The sequence below is a fragment of the Asparagus officinalis genome, chromosome 4, assembly GCF_001876935.1.
Source record: "Asparagus officinalis chromosome 4, Aspof.V1, whole genome shotgun sequence".
Classification (NCBI taxonomy): Eukaryota; Viridiplantae; Streptophyta; class Magnoliopsida; order Asparagales; family Asparagaceae; genus Asparagus; species Asparagus officinalis.
In genome coordinates, this window is record NC_033797.1 from 45,749,768 (window position 1) to 45,760,266 (window position 10,499).

Here is a 10,499-nt window from a genome sequence, read left to right on the forward strand (position 1 = left end):
GCTCTTTACATCCCGGGTCCTTGCAGCTAGTCCGGGGGGAAAAATGATCATAATCCAGCCACAGGCGCTCCAACTCTGTAGCATATTCCTGCACAGTCCTCTCTCCCTGGACTGTGGCATCGATCTCTCCTTTAATCTGGAATACCCTTAGGTTATTCCCCACTCCATCATATGTCCTCCTCAACTTCTCCCAGACATCCTTCACCTTCTCAATACCATCTACTGTGGCGGCGATCGTCGGGACCAACGAGTTGAGAAGCCAGATGTACACCAACATATGAGTGGACTTCCACTCATCTCTTCCCTCTGAGTCCTCCTCCGGCTCTGTCACCTCTCCTGTCAAGTAATCCTCCAGGTTCCTCCCTGCAAGGGTGTATCTCACCCGCCGTGACCAGCTCAGGTACGTACTCGGTCCATCAAGTTTCAGATCGATGGTCGGAAGCTCTAACTTCTTCGATGGTTTTGTCGCGCTCTCACCAGCCGACAACTTCATCAGCTTCATCAAAGTTGACACCTCCGCAGGGTTCAACTTCTTGATGATCTCCTCCATCGAACAGGCTTCAGACCCAACACCTGGTCACCTTCTCTTCCGACCCTTGTTGTGTGCAGTGAAAATTTCGGCAGCACCTTTGTTGCACAACAAGAGTAGGATCGCAAACAAATTCTTGTTTCTCAGAGGAAACAATAACAAAAAACAGTTATGTATCTCATCGATGTGAGATATATACTCTTCCTGTCATCAGTTCGAGGACTGAGTCGAGGGAACCCATGTCAAACTCTAGGTCCGACATGGCGCAGCAAGGGGGGCGGTCAAAGGCGTGGGGGGTTTCGGTAGCAGCGAAGGAGGGGGGTACGTTGGTTGAGGAGATAGATAGGGGGGGGGTCGAGGTGTTGTCGGCTCAAAGAAGAAAGCAGAGAGTGGAAGGGGTTTTGCGGCCTGGAAAAACAGAGGAAGGTTTGGGTGGGTGGTCGTCGAGGTTTGAGGGGCGAGAGGGCTGATCGGAGAGCGAGTATGTTGGGGGTGGTTCGTCGGGGTTTTAGGAGGTCGGAGGGCGCTTGATTCGGATGGTGTTTGGATCGGGAAAAACGAAGAAGAGAGTGGGGAGTTTGTTGGATTTGGCTGGCAAGTGCACACACGGGGAACGGCAGTGACGGTCTAAGCAGGGGATGGACGCGGCAAGTGAAGGGGAAGGGACAGGCGGGGGGGGGGGGGGGGGGGGGGGGGAGGGACGGCGGCGGCTAGGGTTAGCTCTGATACCAAATTGAATTAAAACCCTAAATCTCATTGATAAGATAACATGGGCTTATATAAGCCCTACAAAACACATCTTACATATAAGCCCCTTAACTATACTAATATGTCAACACACTCATTAGTCATTAGTGTTAGTATTTCAAATGTTGTTTCTGGAGTGATCCTGTGCAAAGTAGCTCTAGGGGCCTTCTTTTCAAAAGAGGGGAAAAACAATGAAACCTATTTCCTGTTTTCAGCTATCGTAACTATTTTAGCTGCACTTTTACTAACGATTATATGTAGAATGAGGTGTGATCACATTATAGTTATTGGATTCTGAAAGTTCATATTACATTTCCAGGCAGAATGCCATAAAATTCGATCAATTCTATTAGTAACAGTATGCAACTCTACTGCTGACGAACATTATTTCTTTCAACCATCATCTTATTTTCTGGATTTTTCAGTGGATAGAGGTCTCAAGGAGCTGAAGAAACTTGGGATCGAACAGAAACTGTGGGATGTCTCTTTAAGAGACCAAGAGCAAGCCTCTTCCAACAGCAACTAAAACCTACCGCACGTTAAAAAACCTCTCAGGGAATCTAACCACTACCAGTCACCAGGGGTTAAAAACGAACTTCACTAAAACATCAATTTTGTTGATGGAAGTGCTTACCCTTTTCTTCTTGGTTTTGTATATATAATCACAGGTGACTGCTTTTCCTGTGTGCATGTTATTGCAGACATATAATTTGGTTTTTATCTATTTACTTTTTGGTAACTTGAAAGATGACTGCTTGGTGAGTACCTGGTTCGATGTTGCTATTTACAGTGCATTAATCAATTTATGCACGTTTTCGATGTTGCTATTTACAGTGCATTAATCAATTTATGCACGTTTTATCTTGAAATCCCACGTACTCGATACCCTAGAAGCGAACATTTCAGCATGAACTGAATTATGGGATAAACATGATGCAAGAGATGAGCAGGTTTTGAGGGATAATACTTTTATATCATCGTGTTCGTGTCTGAATGCAACGGTGTAGGAAGCACCATCACGCCCAGAGAGAAATCTCAAGTTCTCTAAATCTGTGTATAATTGTAGGCGATTGTGCTTATACTCTCTCTACCGTTTGTTTGGTGCTAGATAAATCCAAGATCATCACGGGGAACACGGGAATGAGGCTAAGTAATCCGCACAGAATCAGCTAATAACAAGGGATCATAGTTTTAGTATTGTGATATTGCTCCAGACAAGACCAGGCGTAGATAGTACTGTAGTTAAGCTCAAATCTCTTTTCAAGAGGAAGTCAGTAACTGTTCCGCTCAATCTTTTTAGCTTTGCGTGGGTGATCATCTCGAAAATTTTGGTCCCTACTAAATTTTGATTTCTCTTTTATTTAGAATCCGCACCAAGCTTGATGTGCTCTTGACACCATGCATCAAAAATGGGGCTGGCTTCAAATTGAACCGCGTCTTGCACGATCCAGTCACAAGAATCCTGAAATCAGACAGCTTTTCTGCCAAACAAGCAAGAACGTATTGATATTCAACAACCAAGCGTGCCATACAAATATACGACCGGACAACATGGTCACAAGACAATCCAGGTCATCTAGTATGAGTAAGAATTTCACGCTTTTACTGAAGTATCTTGAACATCCAATGCTGCAGGCCATTACAACATTTCACTTCTGCGCATCATCAATGAAATATTAAGCATGTCTGCAGAGCCTAAACTAAGTAAAACTAGGGTAATTGATCATTGAGCCGTGTGGAATTATTATATACAATCACACCGGAATAGCTGGGGGCACCGAGTCTGGAACCCCACTCCCACCGTTAAGGACTGTAACAGTCCCTTCAGAATCCACATCAACAATCGCCGAATCCCCTTCTTTAATTTCTCCGGCCAACATCTTCTCTGCCAAACTATCCTCCAAAAGCCTCATTATTGCCCTCCTCAAGGGCCTTGCTCCATAACTCGGGCTGTACCCTTCATCCACTACCCGATCCCTAAACCTCTCCGTAACCTGAAGATCAATCTCCTTCACCTTCAACCTATCAAACACCTCCTTCAACATGATATCTGCAATCTCCTTCACCTCCAGTTTTGTCAGCTGTCTGAACACTATCATCTCATCCAACCTATTCAAGAACTCCGGCCTAAAGTACTGCTTCAGCTCCTCAGTCACCAAGCTCTTAATCCTATTATAACTTCCATCCTTCTCATCATAATCCAAATCGAACCCAATCCTCCTCCCTCCTTTCTCAATGACACTGCTCCCAACATTTGAAGTCATGATCAAAAGCGTGTTCTTGAAATCAACAGTTCGCCCCTTGCTATCTGTCAATCTCCCATCTTCAAGAATCTGAAGCATCATGTTGAAGACATCAGGGTGGGCCTTCTCGATTTCATCAAAGAGAACAACTGTGTATGGCCGACGACGAACAGCCTCTGTCAGCTGCCCGCCCTCGGTGTACCCAACGTATCCCGGTGGAGAACCAATCAACTTGGAGACAGTGTGACGCTCCATAAACTCACTCATGTCGAGCCTGATCATAGCATCTTCGGAACCAAAGTAGTAAGCAGCAAGGGCTTTGGCGAGCTCAGACTTACCAACACCAGTGGGGCCAGAAAAGATGAAGCTGGCAATCGGACGGTTAGGGTTCTTGAGACCTACACGGGCACGGCGGATTGCACGGCTGATGGCCTTGACGGCCTCATCCTGTCCGATGATGCGCTTGTGTAGAGTTTCCTCCATCTTGAGGAGACGGTCAGATTCATCACTCGAGACTTTCTCCACGGGGATACCAGTCCAGGATGAGACAATGTGTTGGATATCCACTTCTGTAACGAGAGGGCCGGAGTCACCTGACTCAGCCTCAGCTTTGCTCTGTTCTTTGCCCTTGTCGATCAGTGCAGATATCTGGGCCTTCAACTCCATTTCACGGTCTCGCAACTCCCCAGCCTGTCAAGAAAGCTGATATATTTACTAAACAAAATAATAACAATAAGTAATTAAATCTATAACGACATAGGTCACTGTTTGGTAAGTGATCGGATTTATACTGAAAGACAGGGATGTGAACTTAAGAAGAAAAGCAGGTAATTAAATGATGTTTTAACAAAATGAGCTTTAGACCTAACCTTGGAATTAAGATAACACCATTAGCAGTAGTTTAAACTACTATGTATATAGGAAAATAAGCCACTAGCCCATCAATTACTCAAAAACTAGTGGCCCATAGAAAATCACAAGCTATCTAAACACTTGCATTTCCACAATATGTACTATTTCTCACTGGAGCAATGAGGGAAAAAAGACGGTAAAATTTTATTTTAAATGTATCTTCATTAGATTTCTCATTTTATTTTCAGCAGGTTTGATTAAAGCAACTAAAGGTGTTGAAAGTAAAGCCCTTCAATGATGCCCACTAGTTCCCGTGACCAAATTATAAAAATTTTATAAGCTATTCTTTGCCATCTTTATCCTTTTACTTATTCATTTCTTTAATGAATAAATTTAAGAGAGACTGACCTTCTCAAAATCCTGGCCACGCACCGCCTCATTTTTTTCCTTGGTGATCTGCCTCAGCTCTTTATCAAGTTCTTTAGCCTCCTCGGGAAGCTGCAAACAAGATGACATCGTGCTTAAATAACCAGCATGTTGAGTAAAACTTCACTGTTAGATAAAGGTGTGAATATATCATACCTGTGCATGGCGAAGCCTAACACGAGAACCAGCTTCATCGATTAAGTCAATAGCTTTATCAGGGAGGAAACGATCACTGAAACAACATAAAGTATGCACAAGAATTAATACTTAGGAAGAAAATTATTTCTCACAATTCTTAAACATTGTCAAAATATGATCATGACGCTGGTTGATTAGAGAAAAGAAATGCTGATAAGAGTTCTGTGGATATGCTAATGACCATGTCATATGTATGAGTTTCATTAGAAAAATAAAATGTTCATAAGAGTTTTGTGGATATGCTGATCAAACTTGTCATAAGCATGTAAACTGCTTCGATTGTATCCAATAGAGTGAGATTTTTTCATGTGACACATAGAAAATGCATCTTGACATCACACACCTAATGTATTGATATGATAACTGTGCAGCAGCATCTAGAGCATCATCTGTATATCGAAGTTTGTGGTGAATTTCATATCGTTCACGAAGACCCTTGAGTATTTGTATAGTTTCATCAACAGATGGTTCTGGCACCTTGACTGGTTGGAATCGTCTTTCCAGTGCCGGGTCTTTCTCAATGTGCTTTCTGTACTCATCCAACGTCGTGGCTCCAATACACTGACAAAATAAGGTAGTTCAGTACAAAAGCTAAAAGAAATGATGCTTGTTTGCTTGTAAACAATAAACTAATTTCAGAATTTGAACATAAACATATTCCACAAATCATATCATATGGATAAAAGAAAAGTTCGAATAGAGAAATCCAATACCTGTAATTCACCTCTTGCAAGAGCTGGCTTTAAGATGTTAGCAGCATCTATAGCGCCTTCTGCAGCACCTGCTCCAATTAATGTATGCACCTCATCAATGAAAAGGATAATTTCATCACTTTGTTTAATTTCTTCCATAAGCTTTTTCAATCTTTCTTCAAATTCTCCACGATATTTTGTGCCAGCAACAAGAAGCCCCATATCAAGGGTAATCACCTAGACCATACATTTGTAGAAAGAAGGATGAGCAATATTCTTTAATAAAAGAACAGCCATAATAGCAGAAAAGGAAAGTATGGAAATTTAGAAAAGATAAATGGATAGGTAACCAGGAAAACAGCTGTGCAGATTAAAATAATAGTGATACGGAAAAATCAAGTATGAGAATATTGACAAAACCAGAAATCCTAGAAAACAAAGGACACCAACCTTCTTTCCTTCTATTGTTTCTGGGACATCCCCATTTGCTATACGTTGGGCGAGCCCTTCAGCTATGGCTGTCTTCCCAACACCTGGCTCTCCAATTAGGCAGGGATTGTTCTTCGTTCGTCTGCCCAAAATCTGGGTGACACGCTCAATTTGTTGTTGTCGGCCAACTACAGGATCAAGCTTACCCTGTAAAGAGTAGTTTTCTTAATATTTATATCTGCATTCCAATTATCATTATCAGCACATGACATAGTAAGTGTAAAATAACGTTACCTCCTCAGCCAACTTTGTTAGATTAGTTCCATATTCCTCTAACGTAGGCATCTTATTTCCACTGCTGCCTCCTCCAACCCCAGCACCAACTGCCTCTGTGCTTTCACCAACCATTCTAATAACCTGTTAAAATGAAGTAATTACATACTAAGATTCACAGCAGAATGGGTATAGGTAAAGCAATCTAGCCCATGCATCACGGAAATGATAATAGCATTGATGACGATGATGATATAAGAATTAAGAAAAGGGAGAGAGCAAAAAAAATTACCTGTGTGCGAATATTGCTCGGATCAGCTCCAAGACTCTCCAGCACACGGGCTGCTACACCTTCGCCCTCACGAAGGAGTCCAAGAAGCAAATGCTCAGACCCAATATAGTTGTGACCTGAAAATTGACCATATTTTTGTTAAGAACTCACTGATGTATTCTTCATTATGATGCATATAGTATGCTTTGGTGCTGCTAATAATTGTAAGGAGGTGCTTCTTCAAGTATCAAGCCCGCTCAAAAGAGTGGGTAACATAAGCCAAAGCTGGCAGTCAACTCTTAAAACACGGTGTTATGATTAGGAATGCAAACTGCATGCCATTCTTTAACTGATTTTTTATTAAGAACTTCTCACAAAGTAATCCTCAAAAATTTAGAAAAAAGTTTTTATTATCCTTTTATAGTAAAAATTAATATTATCCATCCAATTAAGTTCATATTACATGAAAAGTAACAGCTGAAGAAAGGGCATTCAAACATTTTAACACAATCTTCCGGATAAGAAGATTTATCAAAAGAACAAGGGAAAACTTATACAAAAAACAGGCATATGAATGAAATTTCAACCTCTCTTATAATGGAAATTGATGCTGCACCAAATTAATTTAAAGACGCAAAACTTCTCTGTTGGTGTATAGCAATAGAAGATACCTAGTTGTCGAGCTTCTTCAAGAGACAATTCCAGAACACGCTTTGCACGTGGTGTGAATGGTATCTCAACAGCAACAAATCCGCTTCCCCTTCCAATAATTTTTTCAACCTCCACACGGGCATCTTTGAGATTAATGCCCATAGATTTTAAAACTTTTGCAGCAATTCCAGTCCCTTCGCCAATAAGACCCAATAATATCTGCTCTGTTCCAACAAAATTGTGGCCCAGCCGTCGTGCTTCTTCCTGTGCAAGCATGATAACTTTAATAGCCTTCTCAGTGAAACGCTCAAACATAGCCACAGCAACTCCTCTGACAGCCTTTCCCTTTGGAGCAGAGATAGTAGCTGCTACCATTGAATGAAAATCACGTCCAGATTTAGAGGAAAAATCCAACGCATTTAACCCTCTCAAGCCAGTGAATCCTTGCAATCTAAGAGGACGTGATTGTGCACTCCCCATCATTTTGCTAGCTCTTCTAGTCTTCCCAGGTATCTGACTGCAATTTCCAACTACAACAGCTGGAATAGTAGCTGACTGAACCAAAGCCCCAGCCATATCTACTACCTGTGGGTAATTGCTCTATAGATATTATACCTTTACAACCTGCAGAAATGCAGTAACAAAGCTAAGATGACAGTTGATTTATTAGGTGATAATATGAGCTAAAATACAAGTATTCTTTTGAATCATGACTGACATAAAGATGTGATCATTGTGTATTATCAAAAAATAGCAACATTTGATTCATTACCATAGTGAAAGAAATTTGAGTTTAGACCCCAGAACAAACAAAAATGGAGGTTCATTCAATACAAACATTCAGTAATACTCAACGGAATGTAGTTAAAATGTGCAAAGATATGCAGTAAAATATAGTTCCCACAGAAAGATAGGGCACAAGAAGCTGAATGCTGATATCCATGTTGACAGGTCCATTAATGGGCATCATAATATCCTAGTTAATCTTAACAGAAAGATTGAAAGTTATAGCTGCCTGACATCATTAGACAAACAAGAACTGTAGTAATGTTGACTATTCAATAAGTAAGAAAAATGTTTGTGGAACTAATGAATAAGTCTGGGAAATAAATAAGAAAAAGACAATAAAATCAGACAACAAACTTGACATAGATTATGATCAGTGGATCAAAAAATTAAATCAGTACCTCGGACCTGACATGATATTCTCCTTTTAACATCTGATGAGCTTATGGAAATGGTACTGACCAAACATCCAAAGCTAAACTAACAGCACTTTTAACAGACTGATGCATGCAATATGCTGGATGTGCAGACGGTATGAATGCATAGATGATAAGAAAATCAAAATCGTAGTTTAATGAAATGAATCTTGTGACGCCCTAAGATAGTCCCACATCGGATGTGGAGACAAATGATTAAGTGTTTATATAGTGAAGCTAAAAGCTCAAGTGTAGCATCGGCTAGTCATTTTGACAGTGAATTGAGCCAAACAATGTGCTACAGTCAGTGGGTCCTACGACTTGCACGCGCCAACGGGCCCGGGGTGTGACAAATAGTATCAAAGCAGTTTGCTAGCCATGAGTGTGGAGTTAAGTGCTATGCGCGGCTAAGTGTTACACTGTGTGAGCACGGTGGGAGCCACCTCTAGAGGTCGTAAGAGTCACCTCTGGAGTCCATGTCGCCTGAAGGTGATACTGGGATGTATCAATTATCATGTCGCGATGAGGACGTCGCTTATGTAAAGTTGGGTGATTGTGATGCCCCAAGATAGTCCCACATCGGATGTGGAGACAAATGATAAGTGTTTATATAGTGAAGCTAAAGGCTCAAGTGTAGCATCGGCTAGTCGATTTTGGCAGTAGAATGAGCCAAACAATATGCTACACTCAATGGGTCTCACGGCTTGCATGCGCTAACGGGCCCGTGGCCCGGGGAGTGACAAATCTAATTCCGAAAAACTTTCAAATTTCCAGGACAGTTTGTTGCTCCTTTGATTCCCATTATTTACACTCATCAATTTGATGACAAATGGATGTTTGCTATATTCCTCAAACTTAGACCTTCCTATTATCTCCTTGAGTTCAGTGAGTTCTGAATCCAAATATCAGACAGTTGAATAAATTATCTGGGCTCCTGTCCACCATCAGTGCAAATATGTATTGTGGCATAATTAGCAGGAGTTTACGCTAAACAAAGAAACTTTACCCATATACAATTAATTAATGCAGAGCCCTTTCAGATCAAAAGTAGCATTCAATCAGTACTATTAAGAATCTTTCGACCATCTATTTTTATATTTTACTAATGAACTAAAGCACAAATTTAGGGTATTGGAAAGGCATAATAAAAAAAAGAAGTCCATGAAAACAGATTCTTACTTAGGTTCTAACTGCAGCTTCAATTCGATCGAAGAAATAGTTTGTTCCTGAGCCATTCATCATTGATAATGCAAATTAGCAGAATTCGACAGTATACCTCCAGATAAATCTCGAAATATAAATAAACAATATCACTACAATGCAAAACTTCGCAATAATAATCAACCAATATAGAAAATAATAATCTGCAGACCATTTGAATGATCCAAATGTTTACTCGAACAAGAAAAATGATAAAAACAGCCAAAATTATCACGTATATGAAAGCTAACGAATGTTTTCAGTATCTTTCATGTTTCTCAATCAAACAGAAAGCATTCGCCCCTTCTAAATGAACACACAAATAAACCGTACGCATAGCCAATGATATCAAGCTAACAAATCCAATCCCAAATTAGGCATAAAACTACAATCTTTCAACTACGTATTACAAATTCCCATAAATTCAGATCAAAAGGATTTGAGAAATTTCGACATCAATTAGCTCAACAATCACCAACCCTAGCTACGGTGTCAATTGCATTCGGAGAGAAGGCGATTGGAGTGAGAATACAAATAAACCACGCATAGCCAATGATATCAAGCTAACAAATCCAATCCCAAATTAGGCATAAAACTACAATCTTTCAACTACGTATTACAAATTCCCATAAATTCAGATCAAAAGGATTTGAGAAATTTCGACATCAATTAGCTCAACAATCACCAACCCTAGCTACGGTGTCAATTGCATTCGGAGAGAAGGCGATTGGAGTGAGAATTCACCCCAACCCTAATCCTAACACTAAACAATACTCTATAACCCTA

The 10,499-nt window shown here is 40.6% G+C and overlaps 1 protein-coding gene across 1 annotated transcript; it reads right to left on the reverse strand.

The window, feature by feature from the left end:
- LOC109837363 (chaperone protein ClpC1, chloroplastic) lies at nucleotides 2,755–10,173 on the reverse strand. The gene is made up of 10 exons (XM_020405584.1): nucleotides 9,693–10,173; nucleotides 7,332–7,935; nucleotides 6,682–6,797; nucleotides 6,411–6,533; nucleotides 6,138–6,323; nucleotides 5,709–5,924; nucleotides 5,339–5,556; nucleotides 4,954–5,029; nucleotides 4,780–4,869; nucleotides 2,755–4,209 (listed from the first exon to the last, which is right to left on the reverse strand). Exons 2-10 carry the CDS (start codon nucleotides 7,885–7,887, stop codon nucleotides 3,031–3,033), a joined length of 2,760 nt encoding a protein of 919 aa, XP_020261173.1. The 5' UTR covers nucleotides 7,888–7,935; nucleotides 9,693–10,173; the 3' UTR covers nucleotides 2,755–3,030.

Bases quoted from the DNA above. Each gene is read 5' to 3' on its own strand.
- LOC109837363 (XM_020405584.1), bottom strand. From the start codon at position 7,887: ATGGCTGGGGCTTTGGTTCAGTCAGCTACTATTCCAGCTGTTGTAGTT. The intron at 6,534-6,681 runs GTAATTTTTTTT...TCATTTTAACAG, and splicing joins CGAGCAATATTCGCACACAG to GTTATTAGAATGGTTGGTGA. The intron at 5,925-6,137 runs GTTGGTGTCCTT...TGTATGGTCTAG, and splicing joins AAACAATAGAAGGAAAGAAG to GTGATTACCCTTGATATGGG.